General features: G+C 44.5%; 1 protein-coding gene across 1 annotated transcript in view; it reads right to left on the bottom strand.

Annotated features, from left to right (window-relative positions):
• LOC311240491 (apolipoprotein B-100-like) overlaps positions 1-24,174 on the bottom strand; it is a gene marked incomplete at both ends in the record, with an annotated part of 64,774 nt that overhangs the window by 26,233 nt on the left and 14,367 nt on the right. The window contains 4 exons of the mRNA XM_084329070.1: positions 8,148-8,475; positions 10,646-10,785; positions 11,228-11,340; positions 15,468-15,548. Of these exons, the coding sequence (XP_084185196.1) occupies positions 8,148-8,475; positions 10,646-10,785; positions 11,228-11,340; positions 15,468-15,548 (662 nt within the window). The remainder of the gene's footprint in view (positions 1-8,147; positions 8,476-10,645; positions 10,786-11,227; positions 11,341-15,467; positions 15,549-24,174) is intronic.

The raw sequence follows: 24,174 nt of genomic DNA, 5'->3' as shown, positions 1-24,174 counted from the left end.
CCAATAATTACCCATGCAATCAGAACATGGCGGGAAACACAAAAGAAATATCCTAACCCTCAAGAATGGCATAATCACACTCCCATATTCAATAACAATGCACTCTTAATGGGAAAACGCCCTATAAGATTCCCTATATGGGAAGAGCAAGGCATACACTCATTAGGGGATATTTTTAATAACCAGGGCCTCTGTAGTTATGTCGAAATATGCACAAAGTTTAACCTCACCGAGTCCACATGGCTTTTTTACATACAGTTACGACTTTGTCTGAGGTCTCACGGTGTTCCATTACTCATACCAATTGAACACCACAGATACCACAAATTTTTCTATGAAAGAGAAACATTGGGAGGTTTTGTATCAGGTTTTTATTATCAATTACTAACGTCCTCGTATGAAACCCTTCAACTAGACACTGTCTGGAGGAGGGATATACCAGACCTGGAAAATGACTTTGATTGGCAAGGAGCCTGGGCAAATGTCCGACTTACATCAAGGAACCCGGATCATCAACAAATCAATCTGAACTATATTCACAGGACATACTTGTGTTATGGTTTGTAACCGACCCCAATCGCACAACACAAGACAGGTATGATGGTTTGCCAAGAAACAGATATTTATTGAAACACAGGGAAAAACAGGGAAAAGGGCACTGTCCCTTTAAGGGAGAATCACAAATACAGGAATATAATATGAGGGGAAGGAAGGGTGCCTTTAAGAGGCGGGCAGGAAAAAGGGAACACTATGGGAAGGTAAGGGAACGCCTAAGGGAAGGTTAAGGGAACGCCTTGGGACAGAGGAACTAGAGACTAGGTAAACAAGGGACAAGGAGAACTAGGGAGAGAGGACTAGGGACTAGGAGAGCTAGGGATAGAGGACTAGGGACTAGGAGAACTAGGGAGAGAGGACTAGGGACTAGGAGAGCTAGGGATAGAGGACTAGGGACTAGGAGAACTAGGGAGAGAGGACTAGGGACTAGGAGAGCTAGGGATAGAGGACTAGGGACTAGGAGAACTAGGGAGAGAGGACTAGGGACTAGGAGAGCTAGGGATAGAGGACTAGGGACTAGGAGAACTAGGGATAGAGGACTAGGGACTAGGAGAACTAGGGATAGAGGACTAGGGACTAGGAGAACTAGGGATAGAGGACTAGGGACTAGGAGAACTAGGGATAGAGGACTAGGGACTAGGAGAACTAGGGAAAGAGGACTAGGGACTAGGAGAACTAGGGATAGAGGACTAGGGACTAGGAGAACTAGGGATAGAGGACTAGGGACTAGGAGAACTAGGGAAAGAGGACTAGGGACTAGGAGAGCTAGGGATAGAGGGGACTGAGGCCCGCGGAGGCGGGCTGGGGTACAGGGAGGAACTGGGGACTGGTGGGAAAACATCTGGGCCGCTCTGCAGGACAGAGGAGAGAGTTAATGCACAAAAGGGAAAAAACAGAGCAGGTGCAGAACAGTCCAAATAACAAAGTGAACAAAGTAATAATATCTTCGTGTGACAAACACACAGGGGGAGATGTAAAGTCCAAAAAATACTATTCTAAGTGAGAACCAAAAACAGAGGCATTACGCTGGGAGATGAAATGTCCAAACTAACTAACAGAGGCAATACGCTGGGAGATGAAATGTCCAAACAAACTAACAGAGGCAATACGCTGGGAGAGTGACATCACAATCAAAACTCACCCAGGCGTATGCGTAAAGGTACAGGAAACAGCAGCGGGAACGGGGGCAAGGACACTACGCTGGGTGAGTGACATCACAATCAAAACTCACCCAGGCGTGTGCGTAATGGTACGGGGACAGCAACGGGGCGAGGGCATCGCCACCGGGTGGCTGGCTGTCCGAGCCGAGGACAGAGTGGTGCAGGAACAGGCAGCGGGGCGAGAGCGTCGCCACCGGGGCGCCGGCTGTCCGAGCCGAGGACAGAGTGGTGCTGGAACAGGCGGCGGTGGCGATGGCGGTGGCGAGGGTATCGCCACCGGGGAGCCGGCAGTCCGAGCCGAGGACAGAGTGGTGCTGGAACAGGCGGCGGTGGCGAAGGTGTCGTCACCGGGTAGCCGACTGTCGGAGCCGCAGAACAGAGTGGTGCGCCACACCTTGGTGTGCGCGTCGGAACAGAGAGACGCCTCGGGGTGCGTCTGCGAGGAGGAGTGTGCCAAGCACGAAGGTCTAGAAGATGCGCGTTGCGCGCTGGTCTGGAGAGCGTGCCAAGCTCGAGGGTTCTTGGAAGATGCGCGTTGCGCGCTGGTCTGGAGAGCGTGCCAAGCTCGAGCGTCCTTGGAAGATGCGCGTTGCGCGCTGGTCTGGAGAGCGTGCCAAGCTCGAGGGTTCTTGGAAGATGCGCGTTGCGCGCTGGTCTGGAGAGCGTGCCAAGCTCGAGCGTCCTTGGAAGATGCGCGTTGCGCGCTGGTCTGGAGAGCGTGCCAAGCTCGAGGGTTCTTGGAAGATGCGCGTTGCGCGCTGGTCTGGAGAGCGTGCCAAGCTCGAGCGTCCTTGGAAGATGCGCGTTGCGCGCTGAGGACTGGAGAGCGTCTGCGCTGGTCTGGATGTGCGTCAGGACGAACAGCTGCGCGGGGGTCTGCAGTGGAACGCTGGGGTGCCTCCCGTGGAAGTACAGGGAGCGCAGACCAGTCTCCCCCACAGGCAACGGCGACAGCTGGCGAAGGCTGGAGCAAACATCTCGACGCCGGAGAATGGAACAGCATAGGCAGACAGAGGATCTCCCGAAAGAGTCTAGAAGTTTAGAGAATATGACTCGGCAAGTATACAACACGACCCCACGCCAAAACGAGGGGAAGCGCCCTGGTATTTAAAGCCCACAGGGGGACTAATTAGCCTGCCACCACAGGTGCGAGAGATAATAGAATATCGAACAGGTGTGGCCACTAAGGGTAAGGAACGAGAGGGTGGGGGCTAGAGAGAGTGAGTGAGAAGGGAAAATAAACAGTATAGAAGGGAAATAAACAGTATAGGCTTAAAGAAACAGAGAAAAGGTAGTGAGCAGCGGGCAAAACCTCACAGTATCCCCCCCTCCAACGGGAGCCACCCGGCGACCCAAAACAAATACAGACAGAGTGGCAGGGGGCAAAACAAGAGGTACTGGCCAAGCCAGCAGGGGAAGCCACCACAAGAGTGGGGCTAGCAAAAGAAACAGGGTCGCCGAGGGGTAACTGGGGGAACTGGTCTAGAGGAACTGGGTCTAGAGAACAAGCCTAGAGGAACTGGTCTAGAGAACTGGTCTAGAGAACTGGTCTAGAGAACTGGGCTAGAGAACTGGTCTAGAGAACTGGTCTAGAGAACTGGTCTAGAGGAACTGAGGGGCAAGCAGGGTAGCAAAGGGGTAACCATGGTAGCACCGGGAAAGGGCTAGCAGAGGGAAGGTTGCTGCCAGGGCACTGATAGCTACAGGGCCTATGCTAGCTGTACTGCTACATCAACATAGAGGCTGCGCAAGCTGCCGGAGCCAGGCTAGCAGAGGGAAAGGGTAGCTGCCAGGGCACTGATAGCTACAGGGCCTATGCTAGCTGTACTGCTACATCAACATAGAGGCTGCGCTAGCTGCCGAGCTAGGCTAGCAGACAGGGGCTCTGCTGAGGGACTGGGTTAGCCGCCAGGGCATGGCTAGCTACAGGGGGGTCCAACAGGGCAAAACGGGAAGCAAACAGGGGAGCTAACCGGGGAGACTAACAAGCTAAACAGGGAAGCTAAACTGGGCTAAACAGGGGAGTAACAGGCTAACAAGGGAGCTAAACAGGACTAACAAGGAAGCTAAACTGGGCTAACAGGGAAGCTAACAGGGCTAACAGGGGAGCTAGAGGGGACAAGAAAAAAAAAGGCAAACTCAACATACACAGTCTGTGCTGGCTGGGGTCGTAGACTTGGTGGGGTCGTACTGTTATGGTTTGTAACCGACCCCAATCGCACAACACAAGACAGGTATGATGGTTTGCCAAGAAACAGATATTTATTGAAACACAGGGAAAAACAGGGAAAAGGGCACTGTCCCTTTAAGGGAGAATCACAAATACAGGAATATAATATGAGGGGAAGGAAGGGTGCCTTTAAGAGGCGGGCAGGAAAAAGGGAACACTATGGGAAGGTAAGGGAACGCCTAAGGGAAGGTTAAGGGAACGCCTTGGGACAGAGGAACTAGAGACTAGGTAAACAAGGGACAAGGAGAACTAGGGAGAGAGGACTAGGGACTAGGAGAGCTAGGGATAGAGGACTAGGGACTAGGATAACTAGGGAGAGAGGACTAGGGACTAGGAGAGCTAGGGATAGAGGACTAGGGACTAGGAGAACTAGGGAGAGAGGACTAGGGACTAGGAGAGCTAGGGATAGAGGACTAGGGACTAGGAGAACTAGGGAGAGAGGACTAGGGACTAGGAGAGCTAGGGATAGAGGACTAGGGACTAGGAGAACTAGGGATAGAGGACTAGGGACTAGGAGAACTAGGGATAGAGGACTAGGGACTAGGAGAACTAGGGATAGAGGACTAGGGACTAGGAGAACTAGGGATAGAGGACTAGGGACTAGGAGAACTAGGGAAAGAGGACTAGGGACTAGGAGAACTAGGGATAGAGGACTAGGGACTAGGAGAACTAGGGATAGAGGACTAGGGACTAGGAGAACTAGGGAAAGAGGACTAGGGACTAGGAGAGCTAGGGATAGAGGGGACTGAGGCCCGCGGAGGCGGGCTGGGGTACAGGGAGGAACTGGGGACTGGTGGGAAAACATCTGGGCCGCTCTGCAGGACAGAGGAGAGAGTTAATGCACAAAAGGGAAAAAACAGAGCAGGTGCAGAACAGTCCAAATAACAAAGTGAACAAAGTAATAATATCTTCGTGTGACAAACACACAGGGGGAGATGTAAAGTCCAAAAAATACTATTCTAAGTGAGAACCAAAAACAGAGGCATTACGCTGGGAGATGAAATGTCCAAACTAACTAACAGAGGCAATACGCTGGGAGATGAAATGTCCAAACAAACTAACAGAGGCAATACGCTGGGAGAGTGACATCACAATCAAAACTCACCCAGGCGTATGCGTAAAGGTACAGGAAACAGCAGCGGGAACGGGGGCAAGGACACTACGCTGGGTGAGTGACATCACAATCAAAACTCACCCAGGCGTGTGCGTAATGGTACGGGGACAGCAACGGGGCGAGGGCATCGCCACCGGGTGGCTGGCTGTCCGAGCCGAGGACAGAGTGGTGCAGGAACAGGCAGCGGGGCGAGAGCGTCGCCACCGGGGCGCCGGCTGTCCGAGCCGAGGACAGAGTGGTGCTGGAACAGGCGGCGGTGGCGATGGCGGTGGCGAGGGTATCGCCACCGGGGAGCCGGCAGTCCGAGCCGAGGACAGAGTGGTGCTGGAACAGGCGGCGGTGGCGAAGGTGTCGTCACCGGGTAGCCGACTGTCGGAGCCGCAGAACAGAGTGGTGCGCCACACCTTGGTGTGCGCGTCGGAACAGAGAGACGCCTCGGGGTGCGTCTGCGAGGAGGAGTGTGCCAAGCACGAAGGTCTAGAAGATGCGCGTTGCGCGCTGGTCTGGAGAGCGTGCCAAGCTCGAGGGTTCTTGGAAGATGCGCGTTGCGCGCTGGTCTGGAGAGCGTGCCAAGCTCGAGCGTCCTTGGAAGATGCGCGTTGCGCGCTGGTCTGGAGAGCGTGCCAAGCTCGAGGGTTCTTGGAAGATGCGCGTTGCGCGCTGGTCTGGAGAGCGTGCCAAGCTCGAGCGTCCTTGGAAGATGCGCGTTGCGCGCTGGTCTGGAGAGCGTGCCAAGCTCGAGGGTTCTTGGAAGATGCGCGTTGCGCGCTGGTCTGGAGAGCGTGCCAAGCTCGAGCGTCCTTGGAAGATGCGCGTTGCGCGCTGAGGACTGGAGAGCGTCTGCGCTGGTCTGGATGTGCGTCAGGACGAACAGCTGCGCGGGGGTCTGCAGTGGAACGCTGGGGTGCCTCCCGTGGAAGTACAGGGAGCGCAGACCAGTCTCCCCCACAGGCAACGGCGACAGCTGGCGAAGGCTGGAGCAAACATCTCGACGCCGGAGAATGGAACAGCATAGGCAGACAGAGGATCTCCCGAAAGAGTCTAGAAGTTTAGAGAATATGACTCGGCAAGTATACAACACGACCCCACGCCAAAACGAGGGGAAGCGCCCTGGTATTTAAAGCCCACAGGGGGACTAATTAGCCTGCCACCATAGGTGCGAGAGATAATAGAATATCGAACAGGTGTGGCCACTAAGGGTAAGGAACGAGAGGGTGGGGGCTAGAGAGAGTGAGTGAGAAGGGAAAATAAACAGTATAGAAGGGAAATAAACAGTATAGGCTTAAAGAAACAGAGAAAAGGTAGTGAGCAGCGGGCAAAACCTCACAACTTGACTCCTATAAGGCTGTGCAAAATGGGGCTTAAACAAGACTCCAAATGCTCCCAATGTACAAATGGGGACGAAGGAACATTTATGCACATGTATTGGGACTGCCCACCAGTTAAGGCATTCTGGAAAGATGTGTCCCAACAATTATCAATACTCGTATCTTGGAATATACCTGTACACCCCTCGGTATTACTATTGAATGATGTTTTTGAGTTTGCAGTGAATCCACAACTAAAGAGATTGGTTTTATCGGGTATCACAGTAGCTAAAAAACTGATCGCATCACGTTGGTTTCAACCGGAAAAAATGTGCCGAAAAGTGTGGTTTCTTACATATCTCGATGTGATATATCAAGAAATATCTACAGCAAGAATTCTGGGTCTCAATGAATCCAAAATGTCAATGTGGTTAGAAGTGGTGGAGAGAATAAAAGCTAGCTTATAATGGTAGTGTCTGGTTAGGAGTGAGGGATAATGGAGGTACTATCCAAGAGGGGGTCCGGGAGGGGGGGGTTCGAGCTGGAGCATATGTGTGTAGGGTTTTAGAAAATAGGTATTAGGGGTATATTCTATACTAACATTTATATAATTGTAATTTCGCTGGATATACACTGTATACGGTTAAAATGTTATTATAGACTATTTTTGTTTTATCTTGTTTCTGTACTTGCATGTATTTTAACCACCTTTACTGAAAGTTTCATTATGCATTGTGTGTTGAGTACTGACTTTTAATAATTTTTGTTTTGCAATAATAAAAAAAATATAAAAAAAAACAAAGACTAGAAACACTTATCTTTCAGTACCTGAAGCATTTGTTATCGCTCATGTCGGGAGCATAATGGTGATACAAAGAGTGGTGTCGTGCTTTGTACATTTAGTATTCAATTTATGAATTAATGTATTATCGTGTGGATGTTTTCCCTACAAACATTTCTCAGTTCGAGTTTAGAACTACTTCCTCGTTTTTGGAGACTTACGTCTTCCCTTTGATTTGCCTATTTCAAAGTATTTGCTTTATCGTGTTATGCTTCCTGTTCACAGTAAAGAAACTGCTTAATTGTGAAAGAACAACTATCGCATTCCGCCTCCTATGTTCAACTCTGCAATTGGGTCCAAGTCCAACACACCTACCCAATCGTAACACCTAGTTTAAGGATGCTGTTATGAATGGTGAAATACAGTTGAGTTACTGATTTATTTAGTTAGTATTGTTAGTTTAGTTTAGTTAGTATTTGTGGTTGGAGCCTTTGTGAGTTTTCTTTGGTGAGATTTTGAAGATGTTGAGAATGTGCTTAGGGCTTAGGTGTTTGTTACGTTTTTATAGTTTTTTTGTTACTGAAATGTAATGTACTGTAATGTTGTAGGTTGTGTGTTAGGACCCCATGAAGAATAGTCTTTCACCCATGGGTGTAGACTAATGGGGATCCATAAATAAACAAATAAACAAATGCACTTGTTGTTGTTAGAACACTGACATTGTGTAAACGCTTACCATGCCAGAGATGAGGGCCAGGGGGCTAGTGTGGTCCCTCTTACCATGCCAGAGATGAGGGCCAGGGGGCTAGTGTGGTCCCTCTTACCATGCCAGAGATGAGGGCCAGGGGGCTAGTGTGGTCCCTCTTACCATGCCAGAGATGAGGGCCAGGGGGCTAGTGTGGTCCCTCTTACCATGCCAGAGATGAGGGCCAGGGGGCTAGTGTGGTCCCTCTTACCATGCCAGAGATGAGGGCCAGGGGGCTAGTGTGGTCCCTCTTACCATGCCAGAGATGAGGGCCAGGGGGCTAGTGTGTTCCCTCTGAGCAATGAAGCGGTCACATCCAGACAGGTCTCTGGTAATGGTCACATCCGTGGCGATGTCCTCTGCGGCGTTGACGGTGTAGACGGAGTCGCAGACTCCGTGCACGGTGGCCTGCCAATGACGAGGGGGATAGAATGAGGATCGCTGGTTCCTCTCCTCCTCCAGGACGGGCACAACCAGGGCAGAGATGATGCCCCTCTTGATGTTCAGGATGTGGACGGGCTCGTCGGCCTCGGGGAAGAGCTTGACGTCTGTCCGTCCCTCAACTGTGACCTTCAGGGAGTTCCTGAACAAGGAGGGTTAGGGTTAGGGTTCCTGAACAAGGAGGGTTAGGTTTAGGGTTCCTGAACAAGGAGGGTTATGGTTAGGGTTCCTGAACAAGGAGGGTTAGGGTTAGGGTTCCTGAACAAGGAGGGTTAGGGTTAGGGTTCCTGAACAAGGAGGGCAGATCGATCGGCAAAATGAAACGAGGATAAACTATGAACTCGGATCGATGATCACAGGAACACCAATAATCACCTGTAGTATATACATTTTGGTTCAAAATAGTCTTTTTTTATTTCCCTAAGAAAATACCATATTTCCGTATACCTTGCATCAATCTGATATTAATACAGTATATCTATACTATAGAATTTCAACCATCGCATTTTATATGATCCTAAAAAGGTGGGTTAACTGAGTTTAGGTGGGTTTAACCCTCTACATCCCTGCTTATATGCCTCAAGTGTTAGAATCATCGAGCAGTACCAGAGATCCCAGAATACCAGGATCATCGAGCAGTACCAGAGATCCCAGAATACCAGGATCATCGAGCAGTACCAGAGATCCCAGCATACCAGGATCATCGAGCAGTACCAGAGATCCCAGCATACCAGGATCATCGAGCAGTACCAGAGATCCCAGAATACCAGGATCATCGGGCAGTACCAGAGATCCCAGCATACCAGGATCATCGAGCAGTACCAGAGATCCCAGAATACCAGGATCATCGATTAGTACCAGAGATCCCAGCATACCAGGATCATCGAGCAGTACCAGAGATCCCAGAATACCAGGATCATCGAGCAGTACCAGAGATCCCAGTATACCAGGATCATCGAGCAGTACCAGAGATCCCAGAATACCAGGATCATCGAGCAGTACCAGAGATCCCAGAATACCAGGATAATCGAGCAGTACCAGAGATCCCAGCATACCAGGATCATCGAGCAGTACCAGAGATCCCAGAATACCAGGATCATCGAGCAGTACCAGAGATCCCAGAATATTTGTTGGGAGGGGTAGTAGTAGTAGTAGTTGTATTCAGTCATCTCACACAATACAATAGGCACAATCATCTCAGACTGTCAACGGTCTTTGATTTTACAGTGACTGAAAAGGTACAGGCTGAAGCATAATGCTGATACATCTTCTTCTTGGCCCCTTAACTCCAAGCAATGCTTATACATGCCTGACCAATATTCCTATCAAATGAAGCCTCCAAAACAGAAACAAAAGAATAACAAAATAAGAATTATTCACATTTGTAAGCTTAAAAAATAGCTATACAACCCGTTTTTTTTTTTAAACCAAAAATGAATTACTCATTCATACTATTCATACTCATCAGCATTGTTCCACACGTTCCCCAACAATAGAAATACATCTCCTTTTAATCCCTTTCTTAGCTTTTTGAACAGTAATTTTACAAATGTCTTTCAAATCACATTTTCTTTCATGTATTGAAAAAAAGACGTTGCACACAGTCCGAGAGTAACTTTGCTTTAGCTCTGCACATTATTTGCATTATTTTTGCCCACTTTTGCAGTAAGATTATTGGTTTTAGTTTAGTCTTTTTAAATGTCGACCCCCATACTTCCACACAGTATGATATGTAAGGAAGTATAAGTGAGCAGTAAATTATGTACAAGGCCTTATAGTTTCATATCCTTACATGTATACAGGATTGCTACTGCCTTTTTTGAAAATGTCCTTGAATATAGTTAATATGTTCTTTCCATGTTCATTTTCAATAACTACTCCTAGAAATGTTATCTCAAACTCTTTAAATTTTAACACCACAGATTTTTTACATGATATCCCCATCAATTTTGTTTCGTACCATAAATGTAGTTTTCTTAATATTGAGAGACAATTTTAAAAAAAACGTTGAGAATTTACAGCTCACTTTCAATATTAAACAGAAGTTCCTTTAAATTACTTCCTGAGCAATATACATTTGTATGGTCTGCAAAAATAAAGAATTTGAACAGTTCAGTAACATTGCAAATATCATTCATATAAAGTATAAAACGCTTTGGACCTATCACCGATCCCTGGGGTATTCCACAGGTGACCTTCCTAAATCCTGACACAGTGTCATTAATTTGCACACATTGCTGTCTGTTTTCCAAGTAGCTCTTCAGCCAAGAGTTAGCTCTACCTTGTGACATAGCTACTGTAAGATGACTTACTTTGCCATGGCAGCCTCGAAGGCTCCAGCATCCACGGCACCAAACACTGGGGCACCCGCCTCCATGTTGACCACCTTGCTCAGAGAGCACTCGCTTGTTCGCACGATGAAGCTGCAGGTTCGGGGCACATCGATTTCAACCTGTACAACAAAGAAAGTACATTCCTGTTTCCCCTTGCACTTTTGTTATACTTTTGCGCTATTAGCTTGAGTGTTTATATTGATATATATATATATACGTTTTATGTTGTGTTTTGGAGCTATGTGTACTGCTAACCTTCTCGGACAGGTCTCTCTTTTTCTTTTGTGAAGAATATTTTATGGATGTTTTCAGATGTGTGTATGTTCGTAATCCATGGTATGTTAATGTGGTCTTTCTTGAAAAAGAGATCTTGAATCTCACTAACCAGGATAAAACAAAAGTTCAATGATAAAAGGGAATGGTATTAGATCTGTCACTTTTCTCTAAGGTGACATGGTAGGGGTGCTTCTGTATTGTCACAGTGAAAGGGTTAACCGGCTGTCGTGTGGCAGTGAAAGGGTTAAGGTGACATGGTAGGGGTGCTGGTGGCACGAGGCTCACCTTGCAGGACACTTTGGGACCATTCTTGACATCGGTTGCCACGGCCACTCCGCTCAAGGTTTGGGCTTCATACTGGTACACATACCTCCTGAAGTTCTGGAACCTTTCGCCCACTGAAGAGGGTTGAGTTAAGAGTTAGACATTAGAAGGCTGGGAAATAGGATACATCTTTTTTTAATAATAAAGTTTGATATCCATAAAGGCTCTCTCTTCGCTTGAGAAAAGAAACTGTGGACTTGGGTATATAGTAGGGATGCTCGATATTGGCTTTTTTACCGATACCGATATTCCGTTATTGTCCAACTCTTAATTTCCGATACCGATACAGATATCAACCGATACCGATATATGCAGGGTTTCCCCCCAAAAAAACTGAATAATTTCCGGGTAACTAATAATTTCACTGGATGCATTCAAAAGGCTTTCTAAATGTAAGCATTATCTGTGCAAAATATGATCATGTTAAAATTAACATTACATATATCTTGTTGTTGAATTAAACCAACATGCATACTTTTGACAATAAATAAAATAAGAATTGGTTCTTACTTGCTTGTCTGGGTAAATAAAGGTTAAATAAATGTAAAAAAAAAAAAATATTGTTATTGTTTTTTATTTTTACCGATACCGATATTTTCCGATATCACATTTTACTGCCGATATCGGCCGATAATATCGGACATCCACAGCCATCGACACGCAGGACACCGTTGACTAAAAGATGACCTGATACTGACTGGAGATCTAATCAGTGAGGGAGCAAAGTCAGACTGGGCAATATATTTCATTTGAAGGACGCATTCGTTAAAGGAACATGCCGACATTATGGCAAATGCGCTTACAGTCTTCTGCAGAGTCACACGACAAGATGGATACCAATTTCCTCTCTGTGCGTTCAGTGGAAAGCTATCCGGCTGAACTTCCATTCATTTGTGCTAAGCTAGCCTATAGCTTGCAGCCGGGGAGCTTTCTACTGAGTGCACAGAGAGGAAATTGATATTTCCCATAATATTAGTATGTTCCTTTTATTTTATTGTTTTCACTTTTTCTCCTTATTTTCCTATTTTTCTCCCATCCCAATTTTGTATTGCCAATTCTCCACTCCCCTGTCTTGAATGTTGCTCGACTATGCCTCCCACTGGTCTGTCGTAGGGAGGATAGAAGCCTTGCATCACATGTCCCCTCCGATACGCGAGGATGCAGCCTGTCGCATCTTTTCACCAGACAGCGCGGACTCTCAGTGGCGAGGAGTAACGCGTGGGAGGCTCACGCTGCCCCCGATACTTCCTGTCTCTGCTGTGCAGGCGTCACCCAACCGACCTGTAGGAGTCGCTGTCCACAACGTCCAATCCCCACCCACCGGCTTTCCCACCCTCTAACACTGCCAATTGTGTTAGTATGAACAACCAGCCAAGCCGGAAGCAACGCAGAGAGCTGGGCTCGAACCCAGCATCTCCTGCATTAGTGGTGAGCGCCTTGCCCACTGCGCTACTTAGCCGCCCATACCCAGCCGCCTATGTTAGTATGTTCCTTTAAGTTCAGTTTAAAAGTTAAATTTGGGGAAAATCCTGAAAATCTCAATCACTTTTCCTATGCCTACCTGTATTTTAAGGACATGAAATCAGTCCCTATTCATTGTTCCTTTTTGCAATATCAGTATTTCTCATGAAAAGCATAAACGACCTTTAGAAAAGATAATAATCACAAGAAGAACTATAAATATGTAACTTACAGAAACATGTTGGAGATTGTCCATCAGCATTTCCAACTGCTTGCTCTGTAAATGAGAAAAGTAGATTTTAAAACACCACATAACTCAATTTGAATATCTTTACTTTACTTTATCTTTACTTACTTAACCTATATGAAATTCTATTTAAATTGCGGTTATTGCGCTGTATGGCTGAGCTCAGATAAGCTGTTGTTAATTTTACCATCAGCAGTATGATCATCTCAGCAGTAAAATACTAAATTGCTTCACTGTTTTTCTATAGACAATTTCTATAAAATGTAATTTAAAAACATGTATTTTTATTTTGTACACAGGTTTTAACAATCTGTGTAATTAATACAACTTCCAAAAGTTCTATCAGACAATGACTGCATCCCCACTGAGGACACACTTTAGACCTGTTGGTTACATTTGTATGGTCTGTGTGGAGAAAACTCGGTAACCATCATCATTTTAAAGGGACACGCCAACATTATGGGAAATGCACTTACCATCTTCTCCAGAGTCAGACAAGAAGATAGATACCAATGTCCTCTCTGTGCGTTCAGTAGAAAGCTAGCCTAGCTTAGCACAAATTAATGGAAGCGGACACGGATCAGCTAGACTAGCTGTTGGCCAAAAACACCCCTCCCGGAGTTTTAAGCTAGTCCGGCTGATCCGTATCTACTTCCATTCATTTGTGCTAAGCTAGGCTAGCTTTCTACTGAATTTCTACTAGGCTAGCTTGCAGCTGGATAGCTTTCTACTGAACGCACAGAGAGGACAGTATCTATCTTCTTGTCTGACTCTGGAGAAGCGCATTTCCCACAATTCCTTTAAAGATACCCGACCAATGGTATTTTCTCTAACCACTTCAAATCAGCTAATGAATCAAATCAAATGTATTTGTATCGCCCGCGATCACATGGAATAGCCCCCATGGGCTGTACAAGTCAAGAAGAAACATCACAATAGATCCAGAACAAAAACCACCATAAAATCCAAAAAGTGACACTCCCAGACGTTCCCCAATGAAGATAAGGAACGACTCACTAAAAACCTAGCAATAGGGGAAAAAAAGCACCACAGGCGGTGTTACAAAGGGTCAGATTAAACCGAATATATATATTTATTTATTGATATATATTGAATAGTATTTGTATATCGTTTGATATCCCTTGTATATTCCTTGTACATATACACGGAATATCCCTTTAGCCTACTATAGCCCATAATATTTCATTCTCCTATTGGATGGCGTGCCACCAGCGCCAGTGCCGAGCCCCTAGAGCCGACTTGAAAGCTACCGACAGGACTTGTCTCAACATGCCCGCTTCTGCCCAGGGCTACGAGACAGTGAGCAGGCTGGCACTTGATTATTCCCCGTACATATAAATATGGCGTAGGTGAATACTGAGTTAGTTCGCCTTTTCAGTTCGAGTTGAAGTTCAGTCTTGTTCAGTTACCCAAGTGACGTCTCACCCACTATGCAACGTGCGGTAGAGTAGGGCTCGTATTGCCTCAAATAGAGTCGTGTTATCCTACTACGTTTGTTCAACGTATCGTTCGCTATTTACTAGTAAGCCTTCATTACGAGTCAAAGACCACGTGAAGTGGGTAATTGTGTGTCTACATAGAGCACTTATTGCCGCGTGCTAATAGGATAGTAACGTCAAGTTCAACCGTGGACCACCGCGCACCGGAGGATCTCCCCGGCGCCAGTAGAGCCACTTTCCGGCAGGATTACTATTATTATTCTTCATTGCTTTGACCAAGCTGCTGGAGCAGAGAACCGTCTACCCCGCTGCTGTGTGAGACCTACCGTGAGGACATCACTCGAGCCCGTCTCAAGGAGAGACTCCACGGCTTCATCTGTGCGGCGCGCACACTGGGACCAGCTGCCTTTTCATCCGCTGCTGCAGGGAGTAATATACCGTCTCCAGGTGCCTTGTTGAAGTCCCTGTGGAACCCATTGACTTTGCATAGAGCATCGCCTCCCCCTGCTGGCTTACAACCGGTAGTACCCCCCTTTCCAGCTATCTCCCCAGAGTACCAGAGATATAATTCCTAATATCCATATTGACTTGCCTACGCACATTCTTTGCCTTATAAGCGCATCTAAGTAATGTAATATAATATTCTTGCTGTAATAAATATTCTAAACAAGTATTTGTGTGGAAACCGTTTCATTGTGGAGGAGTTCTCATCTGATATACTTGTGTACGGTATGGCCAGTAATGTACATAAGACGGTAGTGGTTTAATGATACCATACTTGATTAATACAGTCAGGGAATTGTACCCCTCAGTTACAGGCGGCGTGGAGGAGAGACACCTCAGATGGGCTGTTCAAAGGGGGGATCCCCCAACTGGATATCTGTGATAATATAGTGTTGCAATGGATGATAGATGGATGGAGAATAGAACAGGCAAATAATTGGTATGAATGTACATGTAATGTAAAATAAATAGAGCTAAGAACAACAACAAAATTATGAATAGGAATAAACAAACAAACAACACTACTCACGAGCCAAGGCATAGGTGCCCAGCATCAGCAGAAGGCAGAGCTTGGTTCCCCCCATGATGGGTTTGAATAAGCTCCGGAAGTCTGTGGATAGGAGTCCTTGTGTTAGCGAAGACTGTTGTCGAGGCTTTTATACTTCTCACATCTTACTGCACGAGTACAATGGGAGATGCTAATGTGTTGATTTCCAGTCTAAGCAGTCCTTGTGGCAGGCCAAAGGTGAAAGTCCAAAGGTGAAGCGTTTCACAAACCCTCGCAAAGACGTGTCTCTGTCAGCACTGGACGTGATGAGCCTCTCTGATTGCATTCGATTATCTGTTGTTTTCCTACATGGATCATTTTGGGGTTTTGTTTTTGAGAGCTGTGAGGAAGATTTAGTTTAAATGGAGTTCTTGTGGCTTAGTTCTGACTCAAGTGAAATGATGTGTGCTTTTTAACATAACAATCTCATGGGTGCTTTTATCTAAGTGATGTATACTCATATTATATAGGGAATATACTAAGTAATATATTTTGATCAACTATCTTTGACTGCTTGCTCTAGCCTGCCTGTAATACCACTGAGGCATAATTTGAACAAATATATACATACAATTTATATTCAACTTTTTTTGTTTTATTTTTACAGACAATGCACATCAATGTACATTTCTGCACAGTAAATGTGCCAGTGTTAGTGTAACTGAGGGGTACAATTCCCTGACTGTATTGAGAGTATGGTATCATTAAACCACTACTTAGTTATGTACTTTAATTACTGGCCATACAGTACACGGTATATCTGGTGAACACCCACACAAGAATACGGCTTGACAAAGAAAGTTCTATTTAGAGGTATTTATTATTAGAGCAGCAACGATAGGTTACAGAATGAGAATTATTGGTCGCGCTTGTAAGGCGAAGAACACTTAAGTAAGTCAAGAGCGTAAGTCCATGAGCATAATAAGATGGGTATAACTGACGCCACCTGTAGCATAAGAATTACATAAGGCACACTCGTAGTCAGCTGGAGATACTAAGGGGGTTCCCTCCGGTTGTAAGCCAGCAGGGGAGAGGAATGTTCGGGAGCAAAGTCTGGATCAACGAGGAATAACGAGGCTCCAGATACAGGAGCCAGTGCAGTAATCCCTTGGTCCGTAGACAAAGCAACAGCTATACTCCAGTATGCACGTCAGCATGGATGAAAGCTAGCCAGCCTCTGTGGGTCCTAGAGGCGGGCTCGATGGTGCTCATCACAGGGTAGATCCCACACAGCAGTGGGGTAGACAGTTCTCTGCTCCAGCAGCCACAGTACCAAAGCAATATAATCCAACCGGAAAAGGCTCTGCATTCGTCGGTGTAGGTTCTCCGGTGTACATATCCAACGGTTCTCGTCTAGGACTCCTCGGATGGCGGCGCGAGTTAGGCCGCCCAGCCTGGATAAGTGCACTAGCTAGAGTACGACGAACCGGTGGTAATGATGGTCACTGTAGAACGGTAGCCGCACAATACACTATAAATAAGACTATTACTTTACAATAGAATAAGTCGAACTCGACGATACAGCGTTAAACTCTGACACTTTAGCTATCTATTCGCACGCGGTTCTCAAGGCTCTATTTAGGGGCAAAGAGGCCCACTTCACGGCACGTTGTATCGTGGTGAAGGCTTCAACGTTTTGGTCTAAGTGCTTCTGTATCCACCTGCGACGTATTTATACGTAAGGTGAATAATCTAGTGCCAACCTCAGTTCTGTCTCGTATTACTGCGCAAACCTGGACATGTTGAGACATGTCTTGACGGTGGCTTTGAACTTGCCATTGGGGGTATGGCCGTTGGCGCCTAGGGGTCGCTGTCCAATAGGAGAACGAATATTATGGTCTGGCCTGTACCTAGGTAAAGGGATATTCCGTGTATATATACAAAGAATATACAAGGGATATCAGACGATATACAAATACTATACAATATATCTCAAGTAATAAATATATATATTCGGTTTAATCTGACCCTTTGTATATTTGTAAACATTTTTAACTCTTTCACTTTCACTTTAAAATTTGTAACGGTTAACCGTCTGTAGTGTGGTAGTGAAAGGGTTAACCTTCTGTAGTGTGGTAGTGAAAGGTTAACCTTCTGTAGTGTGGTAGTGAAAGGGTTAACCTTCTGTAGTGTGGTAGTGAAAGGTTAACCTTCTGTAGTGTGGTAGTGAAAGGTTAACCTTCTGTAGTGTGGTAGTGAAAGGTTAACCTTCTGTAGTGTGGTAGTGAAAGGGTTAACCTTCTGTAGTGTGGTAGTGAAAGGTTAACCTTCTGTAGTGTGGTAGTGAAAGGTTAACCTTCTGTAGTGTGGTAGTGAAAGGTTAACCTTCTGTAGTGTGGTAGTGAAAGGTTAACTGCCGGCAGCTGGGGAAGCTGCCAGCGATGACAGGGCGGAGCAACGAGCGGAGCCAGAACCAGTGTTGCGAGTCGATGTAAAATGAATTAGGTATATTGTTAGTAAGTTAGCCATGTAATAAGCGGGATAATGTATAGCTATACTCGATCATTGTCGCAAAATAATTGACCTTCACTGACGTTTAAAACACCTCGCCGAGGCGGCTCGGTATTTTAAACTCCGTGTCGGTCAATTATTTTGCGACAATGACCTCGTAGCTATACATTATCCCTTACGTAGTGTGGTAGTGAAAAGTTAACCTTCTGTAGTGTGGTAGTGAAAAGTTAACATTATGTAGTGTGGTAGTGAAAGGTTATCCTTCTGTAGTGTGGTAGTGAAAGGTTAACCTTCTGTAGTGTGGTAGTGAAAGGTTAACCTTCTGTAGTGTGGTAGATGGTAGTGAAAGGTTAACCTTCTGTAGTGTGGTAGTGAAAGGGTTAACCTTCTGTAGTGTGGTAGTGAAAGGTTAACCTTCTGTAGTGTGGTAGTGAAAGGTTAACCTTCTGTAGTGTGGTAGTGAAAGGGTTAACCTTCTGTAGTGTGGTAGTGAAAGGGTTAACCTTCTGTAGTGGTAGTGAAAGGTTAACCTTCTGTAGTGTGGTAGTGAAAGGTTAACCTTCTGTAGTGTGGTAGTGAAAGGTTAACCTTCTGTAGTGTGGTAGTGAAAGGGTTAACCTTCTGTAGTGTGGTAGTGAAAGGTTAACCTTCTGTAGTGTGGTAGTGAAAGGTTAACCTTCTGTAGTGTGGTAGTGAAAGCGTTAACCGTCTGTACAATACCCATTTCAGAAATGGATATAAGAAAATCAGCTACCCAAGGTTGCACATTGAATGGTATAAGTTCAGAATTTTGGACACTTCGCTGTACTTCCTTTCATCCATTATATATATATTTTTAATTATCTTTTTCCCCCTCCTTTTTCCGTTCTTCTCCCCTCCCAATGTTAGTCGTTATGCCAATTCCCAGTCCCCTTCCTGGTCGTTGCGCACTCTACCCCTATCGTCGGTCTGGGAGGGCGGAGACTATCAGATGCTTCCTCCGACACATGTGTAGCCAGCCCACCACTTCATTTCACCTGGCAGCGCGGACTCTCATTGGGAGAGTAACGTGTGGAAGGTCACACTACCTCTCCCAGATCCTTCCCTTGCTGTGCAGGCGCCCCGACCGAACTGTAGGAGTCGCTGTCCACAACGACCCAGACCCACCCTCGCCGGCTTCCCTCCCGCTAACACTGCCAATTGTGTTAGTATGACGGCCGGCCAGGCCGGAAGCAACGCTGACAGCTGGATTCGATACCAGTGTCTCTTGTGTTGGTGACGAGCGCCTTGTCCAGCCGCCTTCCTTTCATCCATTATTGTCGGGTATCCAGTATGAATATTGACAACACCATTGGCAAGTAGGAAATAGAATACAAAAATAATTCTGAACTTACCATTTAAAATACAAACATGGTTGGCTAACCTTTCACCTACAGAGGAAAGAATCTATGAAAAACCCCTTGATTAGTATTACAACAGAAGTGAACTCAGTTGACGTAACGACCTACAGTGAGAAGATAAGTGAAGTTGCATAAGAGCAATGGGAGGATTGAGGACCATAATTATCTAAGGAATATACTGTATGTCATTGGGGCTGGAGCAAAGGGCCATAAATGGTAGTCATAATGATTCTACTGAGAGGGCATACATACCCTCATCTTGCACCTTGTTGCCCATATGTCCAGAGTTAATTATATTGTTATATTGTTTACACTGCCTTTTATTTATTCTATTTTTATTTTTACTTCTCCACTGTACTGTACTTCTGTCTGTACTATAATTATATGACCTGTACCATGTATTCTACTACCTGTACCCCCCCCCCCCCCCATGCTGCTATGATGGCTGAATTTCCCCAAGGGGATCAATAAAGGAATATCTTATCTTATCTTAAGAAGCGATGAGGCAAGGGCGGCTAAGTGGCGCAGTGGGCCAGGCACTCGCCACTAACGCAGGAGATGCTGGGTTCGAGCCCAGCTCTCGGCGTTGCTACCAGCTTGGCTGGTCGTTCATACTAACACAATTGGCAGTGTTAGGGGTGGGAAAGCCGGTGGGTGGGGATTGAACGTTGTGGACAGCGACTCCTACAGGTCGGTTGGTGCGCCTGTACAGCAGAATCAGGAAGCAACGGGGGCGGCGTGTCCCTCCCACGCGTTACTCCTCGCCACTGAGAGATCGCGCTGTACAGGTGAAAAGATGCAACGGCTGCCTCCTCGTGTACCGGAGGGGACACGTGATGCAAGCATAGGCGCCTACGTAACGGAGCAGGCGATGCACGTGCTCCAGGACTATTGAACTTGGGGGAGCAAACTTGTCTCTTTGCTCCCTCACTTTTTGATCATATGATATATCCCCCCCCAATATATAAATCTTATCTAACCATAACTACGTAATTTCAATCAAATTAATAATACGCAATGACACTTAATAGCAAGTTTTTAAGTTTCCAAAGATTGCGACACCCCCCTGCCCGATATGGTTTGATCCAGTCCCGCAGACAGAGTGGAGCCCTGCCGGCTCACACTCCAGTCTGCACAGCGCGCCGCTGCCTGCAGCCTCCACTCCAGGTGTAACAGTAAGCTGGTACACAGGCAGGCAGCGTGATTCGTGAACACTAGTTTAGGCACAACGCACAAGTTACAACAACAGCAGGATTTTCCACTAAGTAAGTTCAGTTGTTCAAACAAACTATTATGTTAGACATGTCGAGTGGTAGAACATCTACCACGCAATACAATAAAAGTGTTTCACGGTCCGAAATGCCATCTGGTCATACCGTAAGTCCGTAACTAATAAATAATAATAATATAACGTTGGCGTTAGCCGCTAGCTAACGTGTCATATTATCTAGAATAATAATAATCTCTGTTCTCTGTTCTCCTCCATCTCTGTTCTCTGTTCAGTGTGTGAATTATGTTAATCCCACAATTACTCAACTGCACTCAATATTTAAATACCAATGCTAGTCTAAATAAATGTAGACAGACAATGTACGCATTAAAAATATAATAATAATAATAATAATAATAATAATAATAATAATAATAATAATAATAATAATAATAATAATAATAATAATAATAATAATAATAATAATAATAATAATAATAATAATAATAATAATAATAATAATAATAATAATAATAATAATAATAATAATAATAATAATAATGCAATAAAAGTCTGAAAATGATGGGATTATGTCCATGAGTGTCAGTTTTAGAAATTAAGGCCTGCCCCTTATATAACAAGTCTCTCTAATAAAGGCCTGGTGCTCTTTGCAGCTGAGGTAAATAGAATACCTATATTTGAGGATTTACGGTAAATCAAGATTTTCAATTATCTTAAGGTACAATACCTGAAATGAAAATGTGTGTGTGTGTGTGTGTGTGTGTGTCCAGCCAACCAGGTACCATGGCAGAAAAAAGAAAAAATACAGACATCAGAGCATTTTTCAGTACACCAAAATGCAAAGTAAGAACCCTAGTAGCCTAATAGCTCAAAGGCTCAAAGAAGGGCGGGCTCCACAAATAATGGATTGCACGGTGTTAATTGCACCCTTACTTACAATTCATTATGAATTGTAAGTGGGGGACCCTGATGTAAACAAGACAAAAGTCTTTCTCTGGTCTGCATTCTATTCAAACTATTCCACAACTACAGCCCTTCTGAAGTTGACCAATGATGTTCACTCAGCAATGGACAATAACATGGTTACTGGTGCAATATTTATAGATCTCACAAAGGCTTTTGATTTGGTTGATCATTATCTTCTTCTTGACAAACTGTGTGCTATTGGTGTCTCTAATAATTCTTTACTTTGGTTCAATTCCTATCTCCACCAGAGACGTCAATGTGTATCATATCAGGGTAAACAGTCTGATTTTTTGATTATGGATAAAGGTGTTCCTCAAGGATCATCTTTAGGACCATTATTATTTTCTATATTTGTTAATGATCTCACCCTGATACCATCTGACTGTCTTACTCAATTGTATGCTGATGATACAGTGATTTATTCTTCTAAGTCTGATATTCAACAAATTCAGTACACTTTATAGACTCATTTTGATGCTGTCCAGAAATGGTTATCTATTAACAAACTTTTATTAAATAAGAAGAAGTCCTATAGTATGCTGTTTGGTACTAGATCAAATCTGGTGCAAATATCAAATCAGTTGTCGATTAAGTTTTTAGATTATGCTCCTCTTGAAAATGTCGATGAATATAAGTATCTGGGTCTTTGGCTTGATTCTCAACTCACCTTCAAGTCACATATTGATGCTGTGATGAAGAAAACAAATTGTAGCCTGAGAATATTGTATCGTTCTATTAACTGTTTTTCTCTTCAGGTTAGGAAAATAATCATTATACAGCTGGTACTTCCAATAATGGATTACGCAGACATAGTCTATCAAAACACCACACTAACAAATCTCCGTCCTTTAAATGTTACCTATAATAGTGTTTGCAGATTTATATTGAGGTGTCCTTATAGAACCCATCACTGTCTTATGTTTGAGTTGTTAAACTGGCTTTCTCCCCAATTCAGAAGACATTTTCATTGGTTGCTTTTTGTTTACAAATGTATTTACTTTAATTATCCCCCCTATCTAAAGCAGTTCTTAACACCATATAGTTCAACTTATAATTTAAGACACACGGATCTTCCTTTCTTTAGTATACCTCGAACCATTAAAGCTATCGGTCGACTTGCCTTTAAATATAAAGCACCAGCTGATTGGAACAAACTGCCTAGTTCACTCAGATCTCTTACTTCTTACCGGTTATTCAAGATATCTTTGTTCACTCATCTACAGACTACTTGCACCTGTTATTGAGGGCTTAAATGTCGTTTCAGATCAAATTATAATTTTGTTTGTGTTTTATAAGGGAACATATATATATTTATTGGTGATCCTCTTGGGAGGAATCAGTGTGGATTGTGGGAGTGAGCTTGGGAGAGCATCTGTCAGTGTATAAGTGCATTTGTTGTCTTGTTTTTTGTTTTGTTATGTATTGTATTGTATGTTTTGTATCCTATGTTAAGGACCCCCTCGAAAACGAGATAGCATATCTCAAGGGGTTTATCCTTCAAATAAATTTCAAAAAATAAATTTCAAATATTCCCTTAACAATTGTGTGTATTGAGCCGTACTATATTGTACCCATTCTGCAATATGTTAATAACATTTTTAATCAATCAATAACAGATTGCAGAATGGGTACAGTACAGTACGGCTCAATACACACAATTGTTAAGGGGATGCAGACCAGAGAAGGACTTTCGTCTTGTTTACATCAGGGTCCCCCATTTTCAATTCATAATGAATTGTAAGTAAGGGTGCAATAGAAATGTTTCATAATGATGTTCAGTGTATTCATAAGTGTATTGCTCTCCTTAATGTAGAATGATATGGTGACTGTACAGACTCAGGAAGGAGAGAAAGAGACCCAAGAGTTACAGGTAATGGAAATATCAGACAGCTTAAAGTGTAGGATAACATAACAAATTAAGACACAAATACTTGGATTATATATCCCCCCCCCTCTCTCCCTTTCTTTACAGATTAGCATAAAGATTGTGTATTCAAACCGGTTCAGTGTATTCATAAGTGTATTGCTCTCCTTAATGTAGAATGATATGGTGACTGTGCAGACCCGGGATGGAGGCAGAGAAGGAGAGAAAGAGACCCAAGAGTTACAGGTAATGGACATTTCAGACAGCTTAAAGTGTAGGATAACATAACAAATTAAGACACAAATACTTGGATTATATATCCCCCCCCCTATATATAGTCTATATTATTATTATTATTATAGTAATTGGCTATCATACTGCAATATAAACTGAGTTTTATAGTGAAAAGAGCACCTTTATTGGTCAAGATTTAAGGCTCTATATTGCAGGAAATTGCACGTACAGGTTCATTAAATGAAAAAAAAAAATTGCTATGGAGGGGGCCGTGCCGGACCCCCTCCAAACAACCTGTCACAAAAAAAAAAAAAAAAAAAAAAAAAAAATATTACAAAAAAAAATGCACCCCCACTTTGAACTATAACTAGGCGGCCATGGATGCAAGGCTTCGTCCACATTGCAGCCGACCAGTGGGAGGCATGGTCTATCAACGTTCGAGACAGGGGAGGGGAGAATTGAAGGGAGAATTGGCGAGGCGAAATTGGGATGGGAAAGAAATTGAAAAAGGAGGAGAAAAAGTGGATAAAAAAAAAGAAGCGATGAGGCAGAGAGGAACCGTTG

This window comes from Notolepis coatsorum (genome assembly GCF_963971535.1).
Source record: "Notolepis coatsorum genome assembly, chromosome: 14".
NCBI classification, from domain to species: Eukaryota; Metazoa; Chordata; class Actinopteri; order Aulopiformes; family Paralepididae; genus Notolepis; species Notolepis coatsorum.
The sequence above is the reverse complement of the archived record's forward strand: the minus strand, read 5'-3'. Positions and strand labels throughout refer to the sequence as shown.